Source organism: Anopheles maculipalpis, chromosome 3RL, assembly GCF_943734695.1.
Source record: "Anopheles maculipalpis chromosome 3RL, idAnoMacuDA_375_x, whole genome shotgun sequence".
Taxonomy (NCBI): Eukaryota; Metazoa; Arthropoda; class Insecta; order Diptera; family Culicidae; genus Anopheles; species Anopheles maculipalpis.
The window spans coordinates 82476603-82504561 of record NC_064872.1 but is presented as its reverse complement, the minus strand read 5'-3'; the positions used below and the strand labels follow the sequence as shown (position 1 = coordinate 82504561).

Genomic DNA, 27959 nt, shown 5'->3' with positions numbered 1-27959 from the left:
TTCGCGCATGGTTTAGGGTTGTGCATCATGCGCGTTTGAAGATGATGTTGTCGATGTGCGCACCAAACCTGTCACCGATTGCTTCCCCTCCATCTCATCTCATCATTGAAAACAACAAAAAAACCTGTTTTTCCACCTCGCGTTTGGAGGATGAGCAGCGCGAACCGGTTGACATTTTCCCGGGCACACTCTATGCGTGGCGCATCGATTCTGGCATCGCTAAATGTGTCGTGTGTGTTGGTGTTATGTTGTGTGGGGGGGGGGGGGGATTTCTGTGTCTATTTATCGACCGCCTCGTACTGTGTTTACAAACATTGGCATGGCAAATTTGCATAGACGGCAAATTCGATAGTGGTGGCACTATGCGTCGTCATTGTGTTTGGAACAAATTTGGAAGGTGTTGTGTTATTGGTTTAGAAACAGAATAATCTTACAGCAGAGTGGTTGGTTTGAAAACGACAAACCAAGAAATCGATATCACTTCCTGGCTTAAAGAAAATTTAACACACTTCGCATCATTTCTTTGGGACAGTTTTGCTCAAAAGAGGTATTAAATTTGCACCACAAAAAATCAACTAGAAAGCTGTTGTTGCGAATCTGATTTTTATTCATCGCCCGTAAAACCCTCCAAACTTTCCCCAAAAGGATTGAAAGCGAGCAGTACGCGAGATCGCAGCATCGAAAATGCATTTTCTATTCCCTTTCTGTCATCAAACGTCTTTCATGTATGTGAATCGTGCAAGATCGCTGACATCAAAATCTTTACTAGCAAATCAAATGATTGATCACTATCTTTTCGCAACATGGACGAACCAGTGTAGAAAAAGTGTAGCAGGAAAAGTATATCCAAATCAACGAGCTGAATGTTTAGACATTGCCGTAACTCCGTAAAATAGTAAAAGTTAGCTCCCGGCATGGTAAGATCGGGTGCGTTTTCGTAGCTTTTACGGATCGAAATCGAAATCAAACGCAACACGCAACGTTGGAGGGTATGGCACTGGCAGCAAAGCGCCAGTGCAATGAAAACTGGGTCGAATTTTACGGTGTTTGGGCAGGGCGTAGACAGCACGAGCGAATGTTGTAGTAATTTGGATGATGGGTGGGAAAATTGAGAGTCTTCTTTTACAGTGAAACTTGAAAGAAAAGCTCCAGTAAGAAGTGTGGTAAAAGAATGCTTTATGAGCATTGTGTAAGCAATAGAGCTCGAGGCAGTGAAATCGAATTTCGGTTTGGCAGACACATTGAAGTCGAAGTATGCATGATCAAATCAAATGAATGAATTTATAATTAATCAAATAATTAGTTTAATTTTTAATAGATACATTAGAGAATAAATTTGGGCTCATGAGAGATACTTGTTACTCTTCTATCTGGCCGAGAAAGCTGCTTCCAATGTTTTTTGAATAAGTAAACATTTGAATTCAATAAAACATATGTACAATTAAGTATTGCTATTTGCACGTTGAACCTCATCCATCTGTACTTCAATCGTATTACCTCAGTAGTACCTTTCCAAGCTCCAAAACTGTAGCCTGGAGCAGCAACACTCGTCACAAAAATTACGCAAAACGTTATCCACCAATTTGGAGTCTCACTTAAGGCCCACTTGGTCGAATAGAAGCGATGTTTTTTTCTGCGCTGCATAGAAAATTATGTAATTTGCCGCTTGGCTCCATCACACGTCGAAGAGCATCGGTTGTCGATGGACAAGATGAGCCAAACACGCAAGCAGAAACGAGATAAACCGCTCATTGCCCATTTTCGGGAGGCCTCCGGTACGACAATTGTGCAGCACGTTGTCACGTTCGCACACGGAGACACTTGCACACCATTCGTACAACATCGCATAAAATAATCACATTTTCCAGGCGCACTGGTACTTAGAAATGACTGAGGTCTGATCATTCGATGGACACTTGTTTGAGATAAAAGCAGAATAATAAAACTTGGCAAGATACGATCGGTTGGTAGCAAAAAACCTCTCCCATTTGGGAAGTGAAGCCGTAAAGAAGCTAGATTAATTAAATAACAAACAATTCCTAACAGAAACAAAAACGAAACATTAGGAACCATGTCTTGTTTGGGATTAGGCGCTGAAAGATTTGAATCTTTTTTTCTGCCTAAGATAGAATCAGCTGACTAAACGTGAGCGTACACAACATCAGAGAGCATCAAACGGTTTGCATAGCGTTGTATTCAAATCGTCTTATTAAAAGCTAAGCTGGCCAATCCGTCCAAACAGACTCAACACATTGTCGGCTTGTTGAAGGTGTTTCTAATTAACTGTCTGTGTCTCGTTCACTCTCTCGCTTTCTTGTCACGATGGAATGTTCCAAATCTCAAGCTTCCACGCTGCACAGCCCTCTCGAGCCGACCATAGAATCGAAACGGTGCGATATGGTGTAGCCAGTTTTGGAAGGGGATCTTTCGCCGAGGTCAACCATTTATTGTGACCAAACCTCATGGACCGTCCGAGAAGGGTGGTGCGCACCGTCTCGACGGGGTTGAGACGTGGTGTTGAGTACAATAAACAAATGAATTATTACCCTCGCCTTAAGGTCCCGGGACTCGCTAAAGGCGAAACGTGCTGAGAGGATCACGATACGTGCTGAGCGCTGTGTGTATGTGTCTATTGTTAAATTAGAGCCTATCCGAGCTTTTCTGCGGGCGAAGGTGGGTTTCTCGGGTGCCAGCTTTTGGGTGTTAGCAGCCCGATTCAACAAACTCCTTACCGTCCCTGGGTCAATCGTATTTATCTAGTCAAAGTTCGTACGCGGTCTCAAAACCCACTTTTCTTTCAGAAAGGGTTTTTTTTGTTTGTTTGTTTTGGGAGTTTTCGCTTTCGAAATAGCGTTGAGCGTTGAGGGTGTGAGCGTGCAGACATTGAGATCGACTGTTGGGTACATTTTCACTTTTCACGGCAGCCAGTACGTGATTAGTGTGATTGGTAGCGTATGCTTGGACGGCTCAGAAGGAAGCTGTGATTAGATGCAGGGAAGCAAAAAACGCGGACAAGTTTTAATCGTCTGTGACGCACGTTGATCACGTCGCTTTGGGTTGTTTTGCTTCGAAAAGCAAAACGCTTGGCAAATTTTGAGTGGTGTTTAAAAAAGTCAAGAGTTGATTCTTAAAACAAATTAGTTACCTACGTTTTGCTCAACTTATACAGATGATAAAGCTGAGCTTTATTTTTTTTTATAGTACATTTAATCAATTTTTAACTCAGAGCTCATATGTAAAAGTATGACAAAAGTTTCACTTAAAACCAAAAGCATGCTTTCAACCACCGTTTTCAGAACAGCTTGCAATAGCGCAATAGACATAGCTTAAATTCATTCCAATACCACAACTGTGTGGTAGTATCGGGGTTGAAAATTCATTCGCCAATTCCTTTCTCAATTCAACTTGCTTGGTTGAAGTGCATTCGATTTGGATTGCAGTTAAGGGTAGCATTATGCAATCGTACCTACCAATTGCCGTCGACCATGGTGGTAGATAAGCTTCATTAGGGCTCGTACGTTTTAGGAAATAATAGATTTTTTGCCAAAGCATGTTATGTTTTATCGATTGGAAGGTGCTTTGACAATCTGATCGAAGTATGGAACGAGAGCGATGAATGCATTTGGTGCTATAGATGGAGCACAGAATTACGAAAAGGAACAGATGAAAACAACTGAACGGATTGACTATCCTACAACGGGTGAAACTTAAGTCATGGAAAGTCAGAAATGAAACCTCTTAACGTTGTAGAGTCTAAGACTAAAAACCACATAATTATTTCATTCAATAAACCATAATTTAAATCTTAGGGTAGATTATTAACTTTAAAATTAATAGACACCATTCGAATTCGCAGCTAAAACTACCAGGAAACTTAAACCAAATGTCATGCTACGTATGCTATTGAGCCGTCAAACACCGATCGCCTCAAAGACAGACTCACTAATATGCAGCCAGTTTCGTGGATCAATCTCGTTTTTCCAAGGTTGATTGAAAACCGGTATCGAATTGAAAGCAACGCGTGCCGCGCCGGGAGAAAACACTCATTAGACACTTCCGTCCGACCATTCCTACGCCGGCAAACGGCATCGACCGGGGTGGTAGGGAAGTTGGGGAAATGATTGTGGAATGAGTTTCTAAAACTTTTCTTAAGTACATCCAGCACGTAAGATACGGACTGCGACGGTGTTTTGCATCTCCATGATGGGTGATGCACCCGGAATTAGAAAAGCGTAGCAGATGCACCGGAACAGCGTTACAGAAATGTACGTGTTTTGTGTTGCAGCCACAGCGTGCGAGTGCAATCACGTGAAAGCTGGGCAAGAAAGCAGAGAGAAAAGTCAACAAACACGAGGGAGGAAAAATCAACAGCAGCGTTGGAAAAATAAACATTCAATCATGATTATCTCCCACATAACAATTAACATACTGGCTGGTACATGCATGCCAATTGGGATAGAATTTCGGAAGAAAGTGGAGAAAAGATTCGTTAGACGTGAAACGCAAGGGAAACCCGGTAAAGTTGCAAAACCACACGTGAAGAATACGTCACCCACTCGTGTGGTGTGGTGTGCACGGTTTGTTTTCTCCTTCATCTCGTTGCAATGCATAAACAGATGGACAAAAATTTGCAACCACCCAACTCCCGCTTTGCAAATAGACTCAGTGAGCGCAAGTGAGTGTGCATAGCAAAGAGAGCAAAAGGGATGAGAAAGCTCAGATACACACGATCGAAAACAGCGATCGCGAGCGCGAGATGGTAAATAAAAGTTATGAAAATAAACAGCAAAAGTGGCAGCAAGACCAGTCCAGTCCGGTGGCAATGGAAGAGAAAATAAAGCTCGTAAATAAATAAATAAGCCCCAGCCCTGTATTGCTGCGTTCGTTGTGCCGCTCGGTACGGGAGATTTGAGACGGCACGAGACGACGAACCCCACAATGGTTGGGGCGAAAATCTCGTACCGGGGTTGCTTTTACTTTCTCTTTCGATTGAACCAAACCCAAGCGAGGTTCGATGGGAGATCGTAAGCAAAAAGCTGCTCAGTCACACCAAACGGGTTGGCGAATGATTTGGCAAGGTTAGGCGGATAGATTGCTAAAAGCGAACAGTCGGTGCATCGCATGGACCAGGATGACTTTGGAGTTTCTTTCGGTATGCATTTTAAATAGTAATTTCATAAAAAAAGAGGAAAACGCGACCTTTAGTATAGAGCATCAAACTTGTGTACAACAAGAAGAAAAAAAAAGCACTTCCCTTTAGGAAAGAGAGTAGACAGATATATTCTCCTTCCTTCCATCCGCCTTTTTTTTAATAAGTGCGCCATTTTCCACGCCGCCACAGATGATGGTGGGTAGCGCTTTAATCTGTTACTTTGCAGTTTGTGTAGTTTAAGTAAACCAGTTCCACCAGCAGGTGATGGAATGGTATGAGCTGTATTTTTTATTGCTTCTCTCCCACAAGGTCACAGGCCGTTCAGTTTTTGTGCGTTGTAAACTCTTTCCATCCCTCCCCCCCTTTTTTTTTTGCAAAAGATAATTTTTCCTCCCAAAGCTATGAATCCCACGGTGTGAAGCACTTTAAAGTGTTGCAAACTTGAAATGAAATCAGCGGAAGCGATAAATAAAATGCGTCGACAATCAAGCGTTAGACGCGATTGTGCCGAGTGGTTTGAAGGGAAAGGAACAGTTAAAAAAAATGGCAAGTGAACGGGTTGAATGAAAAATGGTATCAGTAATATTTTAAACCCCTTTCTGCTTCCAGCAGTGGGAAACATTTGATGCCAGTGCCAAACATCTGGCAGAGTGCCAAACAACGTTAAGCATTATCTGGTCCCGGGGGTGATATTGTGCGTTGAAACAATGTCCAATGTCGAGGGTTTTTTTAAAAGACAAATGCACCTACCATCAGAAGCGGTCTGTTGTGTGCTTGGTGCTCTTAATCTCGGAAAAGTTCAAACACATTAGCATTCAAAGCGGACCAACGGTATAAGGTGGATCGTGCAAAGCGGGTAAATTCGTCAGGGGAGCAGTTTTCTAACCCAAGTCGAATTGCTTTGCCCTCCGTTGCATCCGGTTGGTGGGTTTGTTTGCTTGACGTGTTTTGTGACCGGCATCAGCGAAGTGTCTCAATTAGAAAAACGTGGGTAATAGGTTGGCCATTTTTTGGGGAGAGTTTTTTGCTTTCTGGGTTATTTGACTTTAGTTTGAATCGTCTACTTTTGCAGTACATTACTGTGCTGTTATATATGAAATGATTTAGAAAATAAAACACTCCACACAAGTTTAATGTTACCCAGAATGGTCAGGTTTATGGACTGGCAGCAGTTGTTGCGCCGGTCACTTTAAGTTGTAATTTCAAATCATTTACATGTTAAATGCAATTGGTAATGGTTTGTAGTTAAAATCATCATTTTCAATGTGATTTTTACAAGAACGACGACTACAAATCTGAAGCAATTAACATATCTGCATCACCTTTATTTTAATACAATGTGAATGCCAAATCTTTCAAAATCAGGTAAACGAATAAGCAAGAAAAACTGTTTTAATGATAGCATTTAAACATTTGCGCTGGGAAGCGTCACAGTTCTACATAGAAAAAGCATCTAATTGCGCACTGTCAAGCTAAAAGTGGAAGTTAATTTTCCTGCTGCTATACCGCGTAACTTCACCAAGCCACCGATCAAGTTGTTACTCCCCTTTTCCTTGACATTTAGGTTCAGCTTTCCGTTTACCGTTCCGGTGCATCTGTGCCTGTCCGTGGCTGGTAGGCTGTCAGAAAGGGCTGAACGAACCAAAAAGGAACGGTATCACCGATTAGTCGCCTGGACAGTTAGCGAAGCTCAGTGCAATTGCAAATATTAGCTGCAATTATCTACAAGCGACGTTTCGTTTCGTGTGCTGTAACTGTTTGTAACAGGTCGTCTGCAAATAACCTCGTTGAGCTGGCAGAATAAGTATGATCGGTAGGTTAAATGTTTTGGATCTGCAGTTTACGATACAAATGTGTTGCCTACATAAACTACATTGCACAGTTGTACTGTTCTCTTATGCTTCTTAAACCAAACGTTAACAGTACAATAAACAAGTGTAAGACAGAAAATAAAAACAGTTGAAGTGGGTAACCTTCACAACCATGGCGCACCGTTGTTTTAATTGGACACTGAGCAGAGAAAAAGAGACATAGAACTTGCCGTCACCGTTGCAGAGAGAACCGCATAGTACGTGGTCCGAAGAAAGGACGCAGAGTTTTCACGCTCACGAAACGGTGCCAGTTACGACGGACTGCCATAACGGTGGTATGGATTTCTTGGACACACAGATACACACAGCCAGAACGCTGCGAACAAGCTGATCGTCGGCGATCAGCCAAGACAAACAATTCGCGCTTTTGCAGACCGTGGATGGACGGTGACAGAACAAACGGAATCCATAATTACGAAAACGTTCAGTTATTTGTCAGGGCAAACCAATTGGTACGATGGTACACTCTGGGCGTGTGACCGGGTTGGTTCCCTCACGCTATTCTGAGTCGAGCGTTACATTGATACTAAGCGAACGAAGCAACGAAAACAGAGCTAAAGAAGCGATTCAAACCGTACGAACCCGGCCGGCCGTGATGATTGGCAAATGTTGACCGAAGCTGAGCTGCGTGTTCTTGATTTTTGTTCAGTCGTTTTCAAGTGGTAGCATAAATTTGCATACTTATGTTTGTGATGGGTTTGTCCGAGTTTTGAGGTAACGCTGTGGAACGATCGGTAAGCTGTCACGTCACGTCATTCAATTCTTTTAGAGATTGTGCGGAGTGTAATTGCTTCAAGAATTGTTTAATTATTTTTAAGGTAGCCCTTTCGACTTCATGCCTGTGGGAAATTGCTTTCTTAAAGTCATGTTATTTAATAACAAGCTCGTTTAATATGTTATGCTCCAACATTGCTCCTTTTTTTGGGCATCACAAGTAATGAAATAATTAGTAAGGCACACGCACAAAAACAGGCACACTCACTCGATTACGAAGTTCCCAAAACTAGATACTCAATCCATTACCATCCCTTCCTCTTGCTCTTGTGCCTTTTTTTACCCAGACATGAATTAATTAATGCTTTATCCACCAGCAAACAGTGTGAAACCGGGTGGTCTGCAAACATAGGCCACCACTAAGCGACACGGACAGACGACGGACGACGATCAGAGAGCTCGCGAGTGTGCGAAAAAAAAAACGGACAATTTACAACCGTTCCAAAACCGGTGTCTGATTATCAGTGGTTTTTGTTTCACTTTTGACCCGTGACAGAGTGGGAGAGAACCTCACCAATTCAGCATAGTGTTAAGATGAAACCGATAGGCTTTCGGTTTCTACGGACAGCTTTTTATGTTGTCATCAAGGTTTGAAACCGTTTTTATCTGAGAGTCTGTATGTGTGTGAGTCTATATGGCTTTGTTCCTAAGCACAACGAGCTCACATTTGGTTTTCCTACCTCTACGCGTGGTAGGTTTGATGGAAGATCTTATTGTTGTGGTCCTGTCCCTATGTGTCAAATGATTGTTTAAGGTAAATCGTGATGTATTGCATTTACATGCATAACACGCGCTGTTGTATTTTCTACTTTATCTTTTTTTAATGACAAAAAAAAAATCCAAAATTGATTTTGTTAAAGAATAAGCTGTAGTTAACACTTACCATTTTATGGTGGAAAATTTGTAATCCTCAGTGGCTAACCAGCAAAACTCGAGACACTCTAGGAACGAAACACACTACTCACTAACGTGTTGGAATTGAAACGCTGCAAAACGATAACGAAACTCTTAGTGGCGAACAAAATTTATTCTTTAAATTTGAATTTGAATTTGTTTGAAAGTTGATAGTGACATTAAAAAAAAAAAAAAAATTATGAAGTGATGGACTGTTTTGCACTTTTCTCTGTGGTCGTTTAAGTCTTTTGTTTTTTGTGTGTTTTAAACGTCGCTTTGAACTATTCTTTGTTATTAATTCGTGTTTTTCGTTTACTTTTCCATTGATTAATCAGTGTCGGTTGTAAAATTTAATAAAATAGATCGATTTAGGTAAAATTAATAATCAAATTGATAATTTTCAACAATATTATTTTGCACTTGTAAGATATAAGGCTGTTTTCCTGTTTTTTCAGTCCATTTGCTTTTTCTTTACTTTACTCGCCACGTATACAGGATTTGAGCATGTCAAAAAACTGCACTTTTGCACTTTTTTATTGTTTGTAAGTAATCTCGGTATTTTTCTTTCACATTTCATGGGCACAATGTTGTGTTACATTTAGCAGAACAATTTTTCAAGCCATCCACCACTGTTCAGCGGATCGTGCACGGAAGCAGGAAACTTTGCCAAGGACTCGCTGGTTGGGTCGTTGATTCTCTTAACATCATGTTCGATCTACTTGTTTTTATTACCATCACGTCAATATTGACCATAGATTCAAGGCCACCAAACTGGTGTCCATATGCTTTTTCATGCCCATGTTTCACTTCACACTTTGCCGCATCATTCGAACAACAGTCAAGAGAAACAAAATAAAAATGTCAACGGTCACGTGCACGTTTCTTTCTTCCCGTTGAGCACTACACTATACCAAAAACTCACCACTCAGAACAAAACAACGAAATGTAAATATCACACACTAGGCGAAATAAATAAACGATTGGTTTGCGATAATGAAGAACACAACAGCAGCCTCTCAACACACAGCAGTGGAGGAGGTCCGAAGAAAAACTGTCCGTACTGACACAAACTATGCGCACTAGGGACTGATTCGTGGCGCGATCTGTCGCAAGACTCGAAGCTTGGCTACTTTTCGCGCTGTAAATGGAAAGGCAACGCGTGGCGATCCGGGTGTGTTCGGGTGGTTCGCGAAACCGGCCGAAGCCCCAGCGATCCGTAGTCGTTTGTCACGCTGAAGAGGGTTTCCACATTTGCTGGCGGGGTTGCCTTGTTAGGAGTGGTGGAAGTCTTACCAATAAAGCGCACCGTTTCTCCCATTCCCGTGCGTTGAGCAGTCACGGTTTTCCGTTTCGGTTGCTCTTCGGAAACCATTGCCAACCCCGAACTTCATCCCCGTACGGTGGTGCTATGGTTCGATTTTATGGTGGCAGCAGTCCACCCTTTCCCCTCACTCTTCTTTTTTTTTCCTCGTTCGATCCTCTGCACTACCTTTCTCGCTCTCGTTCGCTTTCGAATCGTTTGTTTCACGATTGATCCACTCATTACGGTAAGCCAGCGGTTGCTGCTGCTGCTGCTGCTGCTTGATCCACAAGACACGAACCAAACCGAACCGAACCATCGTTTCCTAACCCGTGATGATATGTTGATTTCGTTGTGGGAACTCTTCCAGCACGCTTCGCTCCATCGCATTCGTTCTGCTGGCGTGTGTTTTATGCTGCAAATACTAACACCAACACCATCGTTCGGTGCAAAAGTTGGGTTTGGTTTCTACTAAACTTAATACTAGCTGTTACCTGTCTACGGCTGATGCCTTAGCAACTATCGGCACAGCCATCATTAGAATGAGCTGCTGAAACTGGCTGAAGCTAATGATGACCGTCATTGTGCGACTGTTTCGATGACTGTGTTGCAGCAACACTTTTTTTAGCTGTATTGGAGCCTGTATTAGTATACGATCAGCACTAGTCGATCGAATGAATGCAACACAGTTCGTTTGCTTAGCTAAATAAAAGTGCTCAATACGTTTGCCAAGATTCAAAGGCAGCGAGCAACTACTGCCGGACAGAGTGCCTGCTTACTGAAAGGACGATAGAAGCTTGTTTGGAATGAAAAATCATTTTGATCTTCAAATTTCTCTGAGTTCTTTTAAGGAGAATATTGATACAATTCTTATTAGATCAAAAGGCGGTGATCGTCGATAACAGATCAATCAGTGACTGATTGCTAATGAGCTTCTGCTCCATCATCAATTCTGCAATATGTTCTCAGTTTAAATGGAAAGTGTTACGATTTCACGATATACATGGCTAGGATGCTGCTAGAAATATTTTCCTCTCAAATAGGTCAGCTGAACATAGCCGCCGCAGACTTTGACCCAGTAAGTATGTTTGCTCGTTTTCCTTGCATTTCTTCCTTCAATAAATTGTGGTCATCTGTGCTTTTGGTTAGTGTGATTTTATTGTAGCATCAAGGCAAATGTTTTTTTTCCCCCTCCCATCATTCCTTAGCCTTCTGCCTAGCGACTTACACGATCAACCAGAAGAGAAAGAGAAAATGTAGAGCGATTCTATCAACTTTCCTGCATCTCATCGAAACCGGTTGCCGAGAAGGCTCTGGTTGCAATCTATTCAATGCATTTGATGCTCGCTTCTGATGCTGTGACTCTGTGCTGTGTGACCCGTTTTTTTTTTTCGCTTCTCTCAGCTCCGCAGCATTACGAACGGACGGAAGCTCGGTGTCAAGATTCTGGCATGATTAATTTACCCGAGATCGCGATGCAGTCGGCTCAATTTTATTGACCACCATCTAATGAGCGAATGTGGCCTACATTTTAAATTGTTTTCCTTAATTAGATTATCGATGGAAGTGTCGGTCGTCAGGAAAAAAAAGTACTACATTTAAGGAAGTCCTTTATAAGTCATTTTGAAAAGTGTTTAAAACGGTGAAGTGTTTGGTGAGGCGAGTGCACGAACAGCAGCACAATTCCATACCCTTTACCTGACCCCAATTTGTCTGCCAAGTATCGGCACGGCCTGAGCTGTGCACTAGGTTGCCCTGTGTAGTAGGGTGGTGATACAGTTGGCGCAGAAGCATTTTCGTCATCTTTGTATGCTGCGTGCTACTTAGGTTGGGGGTTTGAGTGAAAGAAATGGTTTGGCCCGTTGGAACGCCGAGCACTGTTCGATAGAGGGCTAAATTTTATTTTTCATAGATAAAGATGTTGGAAATGAATGCTACTGGTGGTGCGAGCAAGTTAAACAAATCGTTCAAATATCTTCAATTCCATGGTAGCTACAAAATTCGAGCCATGTTGTCTGCATTGCTGCAAAATAAATTAAAAAAGCTCTCCATCATAGTCACTCTTTTAAACCTTGTTCATTATGTAAGCTTTGTTCAAATATAGGTGAACGATTTCAGCACGTACACACGCCGGTGAGAGAAGCCACACGCGAAAGCAGTGAAACACTCCCCATTTTGGATCTAGTGCTGGGTACGCACTTCGCAAGCTCGTACAAGCCGATCGAGCAGGTTCAAGAGGAAAAGTTGTCCAAGTTGGGGTGGGCGCTTTTCCGCCATCAGTTGGGCAGTTTTTTGTATTGCCCATTCAAGCAATGTTTTCGTTGGAGACAAACCTCTAAAACTGAAAACTAACGTGTTGAATTTCCAGCGCGTTACGTGTACGGTTTTGGGAGCACATTATTGTTGCAAGATGGAATTGTACGTGTTACGTGGGGTGTTAGTTGTATTAATGGAATAGTGAAATTGGTTTGGAATATACTTGGACAGGAGATCATGCCGCAGGGTTTGATGTGAAAGGCTGATACAGGTTTATTCTGAGTATAATCGAAGAACGTCATCAGGAAATCTAATAGATCGAACAGAGTGCGTAACATAACTTAACGTGTTATTGGACTAGATGTAACGAGCAAAATTTAATTTGAATTATTGTTTGAGCCGCTAATAAAGGTTCAGTACACTTCAAAGTTTGACATATTTTAGTAATAATTAACAAAGGGACATACAAAATTCCTGCATCCGTACCAGACGAATCAAATTTTCAATGACTAACTGAAATACTGTGAATCTGATGTGCATAAAATGAAGCTCAGCAACAACCCTGAGCTAGCTTTAAGAAGCTTCACTTAGGTACACTACACAGCTGATGTACCAGTAGGAATCAATATCTGATCTCTTCTCTTATGCGTATCTGTTTTGCAGAAGGATTTCTGTTCGATCTTAATATCCTTTTTGTACACTTTTTCATCAAGGCTCAAGTCATCAGCTTCAGTTGACTTTTTCTTTGCATACAACTATCAACCTGTTACTTTTGCAAGTCACCAGAATTAAACGTGCCAGGACAAATCGCAGTGTCACGGTACGATTGCACTACATTTTACTGACCGAAAACCAATCCCTTGCTTTCGCCCGGCGTGCAAGGCTGTTGGTTTTATCTTGAAACCTTCACTCCACTTCTTTCTCTCTCCCTCTCTCTCTCTCTCTCTTAACTTTTCTGACAAGCTCTTGGTCATGCAACACACATATTTAGGTCAGCACTGGATCCCCACATTGCAACCGGAATGCTGCCCGATAATTAGGTGACAGTGGTGCTAGTTTCTTTGCCTTTACATCATTACAGCTCACTCGTTGTTGTTGAATGGTTTCTCATAATCAACTCTACTCTCCCCTAAGGGATGCACATGAAGATGACAGCATCATCCTCACCAGACCAAACCCTGTCCATTGAGATGTGATGATGCGCCGTGACATAATAGGAACGAGTAACTGGATCATCCATCAAGGCGTTGTATGGAGTGCATCTGCAACGGAACATACAAACGGTGCTTTAATTGGCACCCGGTCCGTTTAAACTGGTCAATCAATCTGTGATCCATCCAGACGCAACTTACTTCTTTACCGTCGCTGTAGGTTAACATCATCCCAGGTGACAGCGTTGGGGCTGCGAAAAAGCTTCTCACACAGTGAAACCATTGTTTGTCCCTTGCAGACGAGGATCGAGAGAGCCACTAATACCAATCATTACAAGGGGAAGGAGACGAGTTTGATCAGGTTTTTTTTTTAAATTATTACCTCGTGTGATTGTCGTACCAGTTTCCGGTTCATATTGACGGTCCGTCAGGTTGGGAAATGTTTGTCTGGGTGCGTTAGGTGTTTGTTGGTTTACTCGAGCAAACAGTTCCACACCATCGTCCAACGTGTTGTGCGATTGGGGATAATTTTGCATAATGAGATGAGTAATTGGTGCTAAGCGATTTTACATAAGGGACTAGCAAAGCGTCTTTTGGGAGTGTCAAGTTGGTACGTTTCTTTCCATAAAGATGCAACGAAAAATGATGTGAAAAGATCTTCAAATTGCCTTGAAGGCTACGAATTTGATGTTTGGCAAAAATTTAACGATCGATCAGCGCATTTTTTTCTACCACCATTACGCACACCTAGTTATATCCACGTGCCAGCGGGTGATTCTTGCTTGCTTGCCGTCAAATGTATACCCAAATGAGGAAACGGGCTTGACACGCCATATCCAACGGTCCGTGACCAGAAATTGAAAGTGAATTCGAATCTTAACCCCACTCGCGAACTAGAGCAAATCCAAAATGCACCAAGTTGCTCTTTTTCTACCTTTTCGTCGAATCGATAAGTAGTGCTGCTTGTGAGCGTTTGTCTGCCTTAGTATATGCCTCCGGTTAAGAATGTGCCGCTTAATGCTAGTCCGCTGGAGTTAACCGTAATCGTTGAATAAATGCGCGACGGTCACAAGTAGTAGTACTGGCAAAAGAATGGAACCACGCTGGATCCCTTCTCTTTCGGTTAGGACGGTAGCAAGTCGGGAGATTAATCACTGTATGGATCGCGACACCGAAACCAACCCGAACCTTACTCGGTTTTGCCCTGGACTGGTTCTACCTGGCGAAGGAGTTTAGACAGCGTTATACAACACACACGTACGTTACGCGCTGATTTAGAACTGACCGAGGCTCTTAAACACTTCGACACTTTAATCATAGTTCAGGCTGGCTGGCGGATCAATACTGGTCGATTTATGATCGTTTGTGGTCTGCTTAGCGAGTGTATGAGTCATGCTTTATGGATATTTCCAGCTAATCGATCCTATTTGATGTGTGATGGGGAGAGTTGCTTTCGAGTTGTGAGTATTATTGAAGAATTTTCCAGTTTTTACAATAATTTAAATTTTCAATAACAATGTTCAATTACAAGCAATTTTCTGCAACAAACATTCTCGACAAGTCGTTACCAACAGCAATGTGACACCTCACTCGCACCAGATTCGTGTGAAACATTTTGGCTCGATGGCGTGTGTGTATTTTGCAATAATATGCTTTCGGTTATGGCATCTCTGTTCCTTCCCTGGCTGAATTTGTTTGTTGTTTGTTGAGCGCCAAAAATAACGCTCTCCATCTTTGATCCGTCTGAAACCGTCACCACCCGGAGCACGTATACTAATGATATGATTAGTGTTTTATTTGACTTTTCCTCGGTACAGCGGCGAGTACTATCCGCGCACAAATCGCAACATTATGCGGTACGGTGAAGCTGCCACCCGTCTGCAGCCAAACGCGACGGTTTACTACCCACACACTCACACACCCGCCAGTCGTAACAAACGAGTGTCTGCAGTAACGAAAACCTTCACAACTTCAAAATCCTCCCCCCGGAGAGCGTGAGTGGGTGGGTCCGGTGGGTGTAATTATATTATTTGCAAATGGAAAGCCAAAGAGCCCAAAGCCCAAAGGAAAGCCTTTCGGTGTTATGGTGATGGAGCCTGGCAGTAAGGGAAAATTAAACAATGTGCCACGGACCTTTGAATGCGTCTTGTGGTGTTCGTGGCGTGGTGTCTTCCGCAGTTTATGTCACCAACCGTTTCCATTTTGTGAGCTTGTGGAGTTGGGCGGAATAATATGCATCTAATAAATCAACACCGTGTAAGTGGGTCGTTTTGAGTAACTTAGCTGATTTTAAATAAATTGTTCGTTTGCTTAATGCTGCTTTATTTGTGATTTTCTCTTGAAATATTTTAGTTTTTGCGCTGTATGTTTGGTTAGTTGTTTAGTTTAGTTGGCTGTGCTGTATTTTTAATGTTATTTCGATAATACTCAGTTTTGTTGTGTTTAATTAATATGTTTTTACTTTACTTTTCAATATTTCATAGCTTCTTGATGACTTTTAAATTATTTTTGGTTCAACGTAAGCCGTTGAAAAATATATTTCATTAGCCACATACATTTTTCCTTGTTTTTTTCATGAACCTTCCAAGCAGATTCTGCTATTTAGCAATACGATGCCGGCAGCTAATCAACAGCTGTTGCGGTGAGTTTTTCTCTTTTTCTGTTCATCCATTTGTGCCATTTTTAACTAACGAGCAAAATCTTTTGCCATCGTGGTTAAGTAATCCATCCCGAAACAAAAAAACTAAATCCAGAAAACGAAACCATGTTCACCAGCTGCCCATTCCATTCGGCCCATGTCCCATACGAACGAACAGCTTCAGCTGAGTGTCACTAGAGCAACCGGACTCGTTGTTCGTTACAGTTCGCTTTTAGTCTTTTTTATTGTGCCTGAAATAATATGCATGTGACTGTGTTTGTGTGCATGCATACCGTTGTCCTAGCCTGATTGTCCTTGAGAGACTTTCCCCGTTACCATCGATCGCTCGATGTGATGTTCTAGTTTATGCTGCTCTTTTTTTTTGGTCGATCGATTCGCTTTTATCAGTCAGACGTTTTTTTGTTCCTTCGCTTCAATCCTGCCGATCCGCGAGCGAGAGCCCGGACAACACGGAAAGGTGCAACGTTCCGGTGCGGTGTGCAAGTGCGCCGGTTGCCGCGTAAGGTTGCGCGAGTTTATTGGCACACTTTAGACGAGTTGAGACGGTTTTCGGTTCGCAACTGGCCACGGTGCCGAGAACCTGTTGGCCCGATAGGCGTTCGATTCGAGTCCAGCGGTCCATGTGAAAGGTTAGTAGTACAGTAGAGGCGGTTTCGGGAGCCCAGATTGGTGCACCAGGTTAAGCATGGGGCAAGATTATGTCACCGAACCGCTGGAGTATGTTCGAACAAGTGGCATTGATTTGCAGTGTGAGTGTGTGAAATGAAGCAAACGAGTAGAGCGCCCTGTTTTCTTTCGTTTTCTTGATTAGTTTGGGCTAGAAAGTTGGTAAGAGTGTTATAGAAAAATTTTTGTTTTCTGAAGAGTTTCCGCGTTCTTATTTGAAATCGATTTTTTAATTTGTAATACTACGATTGTAATTATTTTTGAAGAAACATTATTTATGAAACTTTCTTTTTCGGTTCACTATTCTTCTTTTGTTTGGCTTAACGCCCTTCAGGGGTATGCCAGCCATCGAATGACTTGATAAACTTGTTGATTTTACGTAGTTTTGGAGTCTGTACGGGAGCAATCTGTAGCTCGCTTCAAATCGGTTTTGAACTCTGGTTTTACCGTGTGCGCTGTTTTTTTTTGTAGAATTCATGTTGTTTTTACCGTTTTCTATTTGATAATGAAATTTATTTTTCTTATCAAATTGCTGTTGTCCGTTTCTACATATTTATTGTAAGAACGTTAAGCTATTACACTATAATTACTATTATATGTAGGGTATTACTCTTCTACTATTTGGAGTTCCAAAAAAGAAACAAACTTCTTTCTTGCGTATATTTTATGTCTTTCGACACTACAATCGTCTCCTTTGCTTACGAACTTATTTTAATACCTATTCTAAGAGCATACGACATTGCACGCAGCATAAATTGAATGCATGCGTCGCGTAGTTGCATGCAGGCCTCAGTTGCATAAAAGCTACTCGAATAACACGCTACATGACCAACGAGGAACGCTGTTGTACAATCCCAAGCCATGTGCTGCTACTGGTTAGCAGTAGGAAAGTTGGGCCTCTGGTGGCTATTGTATTGGAGATGGCTTGAAAGGCCTCTTCCCCAACTCTCTGTCTCGTCGGAGGCAGGCCTAAGCATCCTAGTTGACTAAAGTTCCGTAGAATGCCAGGATAGAAGGACAACACAGCCGTTCCTAAAATGCAGAACAGTTGCTAGTTACACGGTAACAAATAATTCTACCGAGAAAATAGGTATTTGAAAAACTAAACCATGAACAAAATTGCATTTTTATAAGACTAATATTTTTTTTTTCGGATAGTGGTGAATACATAAAAATACGAATAAAAACGTCCGACTAGTTTGTATTACATTGAAAAATGGATTCTTTCATTTATTTAGTTGAAGATCTATCAATTGCCTCTTCTTCCTCAGCTGCTCGGTGACAGAGACAGAAAATAAAAATAATTTTCCGCCCATTCCCCACATTCACTCCCCGTTTCCCTCCTGCCAAGCTTTTCCCATTGCCACCGGACGTTCAAAACGTCTGCGAATGGGATCTACTTCAGCTCACAACAATCATCCCATCGTTTAGCAGTTTTGTACAACGAACATGTTCGTGTGTGTCCTAAACCGTTCTCCTACATTTACGTTCTTGTCGCTGGCACACTTTGGCTCGTGTCATGTCTTCCCTTCATTCTAGTAACTAACTGTAGTGCTGTTATGGCGATCTTGCTTGCGAGCCGATTTAAAAAAAACACAGTGTGGAACCTTCGAAGGAATTTGGGAATGATTGAGATACATTCGGTGCCTAGTAGTTGACATAATTTAGCTTACAGCTAGTACAATTTCTTCACCTTATCTACGCAGTTTTGTTTGTGTAGTTTGTGTGTTCTGATCGTGCATCAAATACCAACCCTGGGAGTCCAACGTTCGGAAGGGGTCGAACCTTTGCTTTCATCCCTATGCCTTGACCGTTTGGCGCCTGTCTGTCCAGTCGGTGTTTACTGTTTGTGTGTGCTTTATGTATGTGTGAGTGTGTTTGTTTTACTTATTACATTTACATTTAAAAAATGTCCTATTTCCTACTTACGTCCCAAACATTGAATTTAGTGTACTAATAGTTACCACCCTTCCATTAGCTAGATGTGTTTTGCTTCCATTTACACGTTTTGTTCCTAAACTTTCTATTCTATCTTCCTAGCTTTTTCACACTCACTGCTGTTCGGCTGCTTTGAAATGCATATTTTCGTCTGCGCTCTGTATCGTCAGGCTGTTAGCGCCCTTACGATAGGTAGAAAGTTACTCCTCTAACCACATGGAAGAATGTAAACTTAAGCATAAAACTAATTTACACGACGAAAATGAAACAAAACAAAGCACAGAAAATACAAAAATTAAACAATAAAACTGCAAAAAGAAGAAACGCAGCAAAGCAAAACTTCAAAACTTATAAACTTATCAAACTAAACTTCATAGTATCACAAATCACACTAATCAAAGTGAATCATATGCTGAGTAGTGGGTGCCTAGGTTTAGAATCAGAAGAAGAAAATAAATCACAATCACTGAACGGGGTGGAGTTCCTTTTCGCGTTTGTTTCCTTGTTTGTTTACTGCTGCTGTTTGTGTGTTTGTTTACTCTATTTCATCCTATGCACACACTCACACGCGAAGAAAGCGTTGATTATGAGAATTGCTTTTGCTGATTGTTTACCGATTGTTCCATTTTGCACAGTCCTATTGCATCCAAGTGAGAGTAAGTTTGTGGTTTCATGTTTTAACCTTTTCTACCTCATTTCCATTTCTTCAGTAGTCTTTGCATCCAAAATGTATGTTTTCTAGCATGTGCTTGCGTGAATGCTGCATCCACCTTTTGTTTGTTGGCAGCTAATACAGTTGTTATCTCTAAGTTTTCGGCTACGATTTGATTTGATTGAGAAAATGTGTTCCCTTCTGGATCCCTGGAGGAGGAAGTAAAGGAGAGGAAGAAAGAAAAGGGGGTGAATGGGATCACTCACACCCTACCCGTCATCCCTACCTCCTTGTAGAAAACCGATTCCGTTGCATTGTTTTGTAGGTTTGTGTTTGTGTGTGTGTGTGCGTGGGTTTTGGTCACCTGCAGAAAAGATTGTCCTCACATTGTCTCACAGCACCGCAAAGTTTGTCTTCCTGGTTTTGTTTTCTTTTGCCTCTAATTTTCATTCCGTTGTTTTCGTTTCGTTTGTTTGTGAGTGTGTATTTGTTTAAGTGTTGCTTTCTTTTTGTTTTCACTTGTTTTTCCTTACTTTCTTGGGCAACATTTTTTACATTCCTTTCCTTTCGTTTGCTTTTACAAAAAAATGCACAATGCACCGTTCTTGATATACGTGTGGTTTCATGCGTGTATATATATATATATATATATTGTAGAATCTATGACAAATGTTATGTACCGGTTATCATCAGAGAAGGAAAGATTGCGTTATGGTAAAAGGTGAAACAGGAAACGACAGTAAAGTTGGCAAATGGACTCTTCAAGCGATAAGCTTTTCTTGATAGGGATTTAGATCAGCTTGCTGTACAAGACTTTCACTGTGGAGAGTAGTAGTAGCATTAAAAATGGCGTTTCAACGAACATTTTATATAAGAGCATGGATAATATGAAGAACAGTAGTAAGTCGGCAAACAGGAAGAGATATATTCACCGTGAACGATTGATTAAACAGACAGGTGTTTGGGTTTGTTTTTCGCCTTTAGACGGCTGGTCGTAAATAGCAATTACTAACAGGGAAAAAGTTATTAGATCAAGTCGTAAAGTGATTTAGGCGTGAAAGCGCTCGAACTTGTATTGCAAAAAGTGTATTACGATCGGGATCAAAAGGTAGTTGCTGGTGGTTATATCGTATGCTTATCATTTAATTGGGCTTTTTTTATTTTAAAAAAGTTTGGGAAGAGAAAACACTTTACGTCGGTTAGTTAGGTTAGTGTTAGAGTCAAAAAATGGCGATTTGGCGTTTGGAATTACACTCTTTAAAGCTTGAATTATGTTTCATGTCTCGTGTGACGATATGGGACGCCTTATGAGGACACATTTAGCGCGAAAAACTTTTCAACTGTCCTTCGATTGACCCTAACCTGGCACAACAATTTTTTTTCACCATTTTTGTTTGTTGTCCGCTTCACTACATCAATCAAATGCATCAAATAATCACGATTATCGCTCCTTTCGCTCTTAACTGCTCTAAAGTGTCAGCATTTGCTCATCTGCTGTTACTAGATTTGATCCATCGGTTCCATTTACGATTGATTAGGAAAGAATTCGCTTGTGTTTGTGTTTGCACACTCTTTGCTACACCTCACGTGACCCGGGTCTGTCCTTGTGCGAATCTAGCGCTTTAGCACGATCACGTGGAAGTATTACTGTTTTATCCCTCGTTCAATTCTTCTACAGGAGATACTCGTCCGCAGACGTGCTCAGATGGTGATGATGATGGTGATGGTGCAGATGATGATGCTGCGTGGAGTCGCTCGCCCTATCGCTATCGTGATGATGATGGTGATGATGGTGGTGATTATGAACGCTTGAGGTAGTTCTTTCTCGCAAGCAACAGTCGATCGCTTGGCACTGTTGCGTCGATGATAGTCCTTCGCAGCATGCAGCGGACGAAGCGCCCGCCATGACGCACACGGAACGCTGGCGCTTCTGCTGGGCCGACTCGAGGTTGAGCGTTTTATCGATTGCGCGCAGCCGCTTCTTTAGGCTCGTTGTCGAGAGTATGTCAACCTGCGATGGAAAGAAACGGTTAGTGTGCTACGGGGTTTATCAAGTATTCACAACCAACATGAGGGCAACCACCTACCTTGAGCTTATCGTTGAGCGGCAGGATCGCTATGATCCACCAAGCCCACGCTGGTCCATCCGTCACATCTTCCCAGTTCTCTTCCAGGTCCGGCATCTTGCCGAAGCTTTTAAAAATCTCGCACCGTATACTTTCCGGCAAGCTTTGGTGCCAATCGATCGCCTTCAGCAGCACCTTCTCATGCAAGTCTCGCACCAGCTGCAGCCGTTCGTCAGCTTCCGAGCCGGCACCGATCTTTTCGTCCTCAAAAAACTCCACATGTGCCGTATCGTAACCGTCGCGCTCGTGACGGGTCAGCACACGAAACCGTCGACCGCCAACAGTCGAAAGGATGGAGCAACCGTCCCCTAGCTGTACGCAGTCCCGGATGTCTAGCATCGTTCCATACTCCACGTATCGCTGGCGACCATTTTGTGCGGGAAGTGCAATGCCGAACCGTCTTTCACCACTTTCAATTGCCCGGCGTACCATCAACCGGTAACGTTGCTCGTACACGAACAATGGACATGGTACCGACGGAAATGCAGTTGTGCAGATAAACACCGGAACGGTTGGTTCACGATCCTGTTCCTGGAGCTGGCGTCGCTCGTACGCTTCCGGGATGAAGCGTTGCATGGCAAGATCGACGAAGCGGGTCATTTTCCGTTTCGTCAGTGAGATCAAGTTGGTAGGTGTGTTGGATGGGTTTGAGCTGGCCGCTTCCACCGTCCCGGACGGACTTCCGGGTTGATGGTTGCGGAACTGTTCCACCAGTGGAGCCATACACAGTGGACAGGAGGATGAATAGTCCATACACCGATCGAGACAAACCTATAGTGTGGAGAGTTGTTTTAGCATCGATAAGTGTGAAAGATCTTACGGTTTGTTTGCTATAACTTACCCAACAGTACGTATGTCCGCAAGGAGTTACAACTGGTCGCCACAGAGTCCTACAGCATAGTACACAGTCAAAGTCTGACGGTTCAATCAACGATGGGTTCACCGTTAACCGGACCGGTGTTGTGTCTAACCATCGGGTTGACTTCAGCTCACCGTCCAATCGCTCCAGGAGAGTCTTCAATCGTGGGTTCGTTTGGGGAATGATTGAGTCATCCTGTAATAGTTGCTCTTGATGCTGCTGCTGCTGCTGCTGCTGCTGTTGCTGCTGTGCTTGATGGTACTGATGGTCCTGCAGGTGTTGCTCCAGCTTGAGATCGGATTGCAGCATCGAGCTGCCAGATTTCCTACGCCTTCGATGATGGCTACGATGCTGACGCCGGTGGGTATGGGCCGGTCCAAGCAATGATTCCTCACTGAACGGATCTTCCATGTAGTCGAAGAGGAGATCACTGCTCAGGTAGTCTTCACCACCGTAATCGGAATGGTCTTCATCGAAGTCACCTTGACGCAGGGTGAGGAACTGTTTCTTTGACTTACGACGCTGAGGTGACCGATGGTGGCGCCGTTTGCGGCATCCTGCGATCAGATCATAAGAGTGATCAAAAATCGACCCAAGAGGATTGTCATCCTCACCAGGCTGATTGTGATCGTTCAGTGTGGAGCGAGACGCTAGACTCGACGAATCCTGTAGCAATCGTTTTAGATCCTGAAAGAGTTTGGGATGATTTAGTTTGAGGAAGAACTGCATATTAGTTGCTGGATGTGGGAATAAACATTACCTGCATCAGTTCTGACTTGATTCCATTCGATACTGCATGGGACTGTCGGTCCAGAAAGATGGAAATGCATCGTGCTATGACAGCTTCCTCATACTTTCCTAATGCTGACAGTGATATGGCTCGGTTGTAGTAGGCCTGAGAAAGTAAGGTTAAAAAATTAGATAATTCACCATAATACAGATAACATAAATAACAAGTTCAGCCGCTTTTTTACAGAAATAACATGCTACTCAGTACCAATCAATCAAAACCAACGATCGCATCGACCATTGCCCAATGAATCTCATCTCAATGTTCAATGAGAATCAAACCGATATACGTGCTCAAACAATACCGTTCCTTGGACACAACAATGACTCCATTCTCCACTGCAAACAGTGTCTCGTCTAAACTGGCTGACATGTGCTAATTGAAACGCGTGTTGTCAAAGTCATACGTATAAAGCCAAAAAATCCTAACAACTAGCTCTTGTTTCCACTATTTGCATCATGCTGTCACACTTTTTAGGTGCACGTTTTTATTTCGCTTCTATTCAGTTGAAAATTCGCTTGCACCACATAAGAGCTCACGTTTTGATGGTGAAGCCATGCCAAGGGTGGTACGAAAATTCCATACTTCTACCTCTTCGCTATGGTACAATAACTGCTCATAACGTAACATTGCCCAGCTCTCGGTTCGGTAGTTGGGTGTATGTGGGAATTGGAAAATGTCAATGAAAACGTGCCCTAACTACGGCAACAATGTAAGTTGTGAGCAGCTTTTCATTCCATCGATATACGTTTCAAAACTGAGTAGAGAAACAAATCCACCTGTTTCTCTACTCCTACGAACGGTCCGTACAAGGCATAAGACAACAACCAAAAAAGTAAAGCATGTTAAATCATTTGCAAATTAATTCATTTCTCTTCTTGGGTTTTATTTTGCGGCCCTGCAATGAAGTTAAATTGGTAATTCCACCTCTTCGCTCGTGACTATTCTTGCCGAAAACTCGCCTCAGCTGCTGCTGCCTCTACCATCTTTGCAGGATGGCTACGCAACGTTAATATTAAATTACCGTCGTACAATTGTTTGAGATTATGTCACAGTAACCGACCGGCTGACGCACCCGCCCAAGAACCCATAGTATGAGTGCCGGCGGCGGATGAGTTCAAAAAGCCGTACAGCCATGTGCCGGATTGGCACATGCTGCAAAAGATTTAGCAAATGATGAACGAGCAACAAAAAAAAACAACGTTTGGTTCATCCTTTTCCCACCACTCAATGGGGACGGCTTCACGAAAACGTGCATGCGGTTGGGCAGCCCCGGCTCCAGCAAACGCTGTAACGCTTCACGAGACGGTTCCCTCGAGCGTTGGGGGTGGATGGGTGCGGGTAGTTGTTGGTAAAATTTGGTTTCGATTTCCATTACATCATGTCGTTACGAGTGCCGAGCCGAGGCGACTGGAGTGAAAAGAAGAATGTTTTTCCATTTGGAAAACGCGATACCGTAGTCACGTTCTGAGTGTGTTGCTTAAGCCTACGATCGTACTAGCGGAAAGTGGGGCGTCTGTGTGGGTGGATTTGAGTGGGGAACCGTACCTTGTGTGACGTCGGGAGACACTTGAGTGCACTGTCAGCGTCAGCCAGAGCACTTTGGTAGTGCTGCAACCGGTGCAACACCTCCGAGCGTAGCTGCAGTCCTTTGGCGCTGTTGGGAACTGTGGAAGAGAAGCGGAAAAGCGGGAAAATTGTTTCGGTTAGTGTGGGAAGGAAAACATGTACTTCACAAGTTGGTGTATGTTTATATTATTGCTTATGATTTATGTTGTGCTGCTCAATCGTGAAATAGTAAAATAATACGGCGGAGTTTAAAAAATTTTTTTTAAAAAATAGCTTTGAACTTAAAATGGGGAAAACTGGGCAGCATCTCAAATAAACTTTGATTGAATAAGTTTCATCGGATTTTTCTTTAGAAATACAACCTCGAGAAAGGTTGGCTTGTTGCCTTCGTCTATGACTTTATTTTACCCTGAACTGAATAGTCAGTCCTGGAATGAATTAAAAATACACAAAACAATATTTTTCCCTCAATTTGGTGTAAAATTTTGTTGTTGTAACAAATGCTGAGATTGTCTTGTAGTTTTCAAGTAATTTCTGAAGTTAGTTTCAGCTCAAATGGACCCATATTAGACCATCTTCTCAACACCTTATGAAGTATCATAATACGAAATAAAAAATTGCCCTTGCTTATTTTAGATTTGCTTTTAAAAACCCCAAAGTTTCAACTGAATAGTTTTCCAAAAAACGTAGTCCAAACGAATGATTGAAGACATAAGTCACTAACACTGATGGTCAAACTTTTTGCTCCTTCAATTCTAATCGAACCAACCTCACCTATTAGCGGTAGCAGGACCACAAATGGGTCATATAAGTCCACACCCAGCCAACGGATAGACGATGGTGCGAACGAATGCGCCTGCAAGTGGATATGCGTGGTTATTATCCGACTACTAGCGAACCATTAGCTGATACTTATCCAACTTTAGTAGCTCTCCCACCCACACTGTACCTATTCACCTTAGCTTTCAACAGTCCTACCATCGCGCCACAAGATCCTATCGATCCACCTTCCATCCATCCATCTAAGAACCAAACCCATTCTCTCCAATGTCTTTATCCTACCGTTTCAATATTGATTGGTGGAGCGCTGCCAAGGTAAGGGTAAGCAGAGAAACGCAATACGCGTCCTTCTTTCCGGATATTCTCCACCGGACGGAGTTTCACCTGTTGCGTACGGGTTGGTACGATGCGGTGCGGTGAAACTTATCCGATGGCCATCAATATTGATGGAGTTTTAATTGGACTTGGAGCCCCCGTTTTACATGTCTGAGCTTCGGTGGAATCGACCGTACCAAGTTCGCTTTGGTTGTCGCGTTATCGCGACCATGTTAGGAGACGGTTTTTAGTCACCCGATCGTAAGTTCTGTGTGGGGTGGCGAGCAAAGGGCGAGAAGAAATCCTGACGTTAGCCATTTTACATCGTCGTTAGACACCGTTCAATGGTGGATAGAAAGAAAAAGTAATTAAGTTACCAGGTTGGATGAAGGTTGCTGTACTGAATGTGACGATATAAGGTGATTTATTCTATCATTAAGATTTTTGTGATCCAACAATCGACATAAAAAGTATAAACAAAAGCAATGAAAGCAAATGTGATCAGCAAATAACTCAACAGCAGCCAAAGAAATTGTTCCTAAACCATTCAAAGTTTGCCATTATCCTAACGAGAAAGTCACCGAGAGCAAAGGTTACGAGTGAGCATTGACCTTGCCCAAAAAACAAGTATTGAAAGATGCTTAACCGAATGGAAAACTTTCCGCCAGATTTCTAGCAGAAGAAGGCAAACGAAAAAAAAAAATGCCACCATCATCAGTACCAGCAAACGAAGTGGAAGTGGCACGCGTCGACCATGATAACCATGACATTGACTGAAGGTTACCATCACAGTGACGCGCTCGCTGAAACACCCACCGATGGCTCTGATATACATATTTCGGCACCAGCATCGTCGCGGTCTCTAAAGTATATGGATAATACGGTTCACCAGCAACGGGTGATCCGAGTGGAAAGCGGAAAGAAAAACACGTGCGATGAGGGCGGTACATAATCAGCCGGGAATGACAGGACAAAACGATGTTTAAGGGATGAGCAGCAGAAGAATATGGCCGGTAGAAGAAAGAAGTAAAATGGCTAAATCCACTTCGTACTTATGGAGGCCACGTGGGAGATGATATATAGTGAGACGGTGGTAATCTATCCATAAGCCGCTACAGGTTGTTGCGGGCACCCGATAGTTGTTGATGGAAATGTTCGCAAAAGCGATGAGTCACCGTGAATGGGGAGGCCTGGCACTCCATCGAATCAACAAGTTGGCATTTTGGGGGCGTGGGTCGCTGTGGAGGGAAGCGATGAGCTGTCAGTGGTTGATATTGTCATTCTTCGTGGCTATTCAAATGATGGTATTGCAAGGTTACTCGGTCGTGATTAGTTCATCGTTTGTCGGAAAAAGTTTCTTTTTCTGTTATCAAATTAGTAAACTGACTAAGAGTGCTAACTAAGCGTGCAATTCTTTTTTTATGTAATCGTTTCTTTAGCATGTTTAGTGTTTGGATTTGCACATTAGTTGCACCAATGCCATATTCAAGAAGCTTGTTGCAATCGGTTTGCTATCTTTTATCATGAAAGCAACGTTTTATCGCGACTGTACCGATGCCCTCCTTTTACATCTCTAGCGTTGATTAGCGTTCATTGACCCTTCACTGTTACTGATCATCTCGCTACTACACTCTCATCCCTCCACTGCTCTGCTCCAGTCTCGGTCAAGACCTGCGATTTCTGACACCTTTACTACAGATGCTTGTGCGTTTTTTTTTTTCGCTTCGCATCAAACTGTGACTGATAAGACACAACAGTACACGCTCGAGTTCGATGGACCGGACTTTCACAAAACCCACCACTCGTGGCACATTCCGTGCGCGGTCGCTACTGCTCCCGCGAGTGCACAGTATCTCTGAGCATCAATGAATCACTACCGTTCTCGCCACCTTCCAACCAGCAGTCCTTGCTCGTACGGTAGACGACGTGCCGTACAGCACGCCTCGCACCACACTGATAATGGGTAGAGTGTTGATTTGTTTTCATTCGCTCGCGATCTCACGTCAACCAGTGGGTGCAAGGCTTGACTTTTTGTCTTTGAGGAACATTGTAGCTCGTGCGATGGTAGCGTACGAGCTGCTTGACGGGAGGATTTCAAACAAATGCGTAAACAGCGCCCAAGATAACTATCAGCCGAGCTGGGTTCTGGTGGAGTTGGGCTAGGTTAGGAACGCCAACGCAAAGTGTGGCGAGTTTAGGGGTGGTCT

General features: G+C 42.8%; 4 protein-coding genes across 4 annotated transcripts in view; 1 reads left to right on the top strand and 3 right to left on the bottom strand.

Moving 5' to 3' along the window:
- LOC126561531 (probable chitinase 10) overlaps window positions 1-8755 on the bottom strand; it is a 29590-nt gene extending 20835 nt beyond the window's left edge. Inside the window, exon 1 of the mRNA XM_050217737.1 lies at window positions 8681-8755. Within this exon, the coding sequence (XP_050073694.1) occupies window positions 8681-8683 (3 nt within the window). The 5' untranslated portion in view covers window positions 8684-8755. The remainder of the gene's footprint in view (window positions 1-8680) is intronic.
- LOC126562334 (serine protease inhibitor 2-like) overlaps window positions 1-27959 on the top strand; it is a 388794-nt gene that overhangs the window by 113600 nt on the left and 247235 nt on the right. The gene's annotated exons all lie outside the window — the stretch shown is intronic.
- The window catches only part of LOC126562624 (terpene synthase), a 224574-nt gene that overhangs the window by 36911 nt on the left and 159704 nt on the right, over window positions 1-27959 (bottom strand). The gene's annotated exons all lie outside the window — the stretch shown is intronic.
- The window catches only part of LOC126563549 (LON peptidase N-terminal domain and RING finger protein 1), a 40631-nt gene continuing 33653 nt past the window's right edge, over window positions 20982-27959 (bottom strand). Inside the window, exons 2-6 of the mRNA XM_050220194.1 lie at window positions 24637-24755; window positions 23059-23193; window positions 22281-22985; window positions 21401-22210; window positions 20982-21324 (exon numbers count right to left, since the gene is read on the bottom strand). Of these exons, the coding sequence (XP_050076151.1) occupies window positions 20986-21324; window positions 21401-22210; window positions 22281-22985; window positions 23059-23193; window positions 24637-24755 (2108 nt within the window). The 3' untranslated portion in view covers window positions 20982-20985. The remainder of the gene's footprint in view (window positions 21325-21400; window positions 22211-22280; window positions 22986-23058; window positions 23194-24636; window positions 24756-27959) is intronic.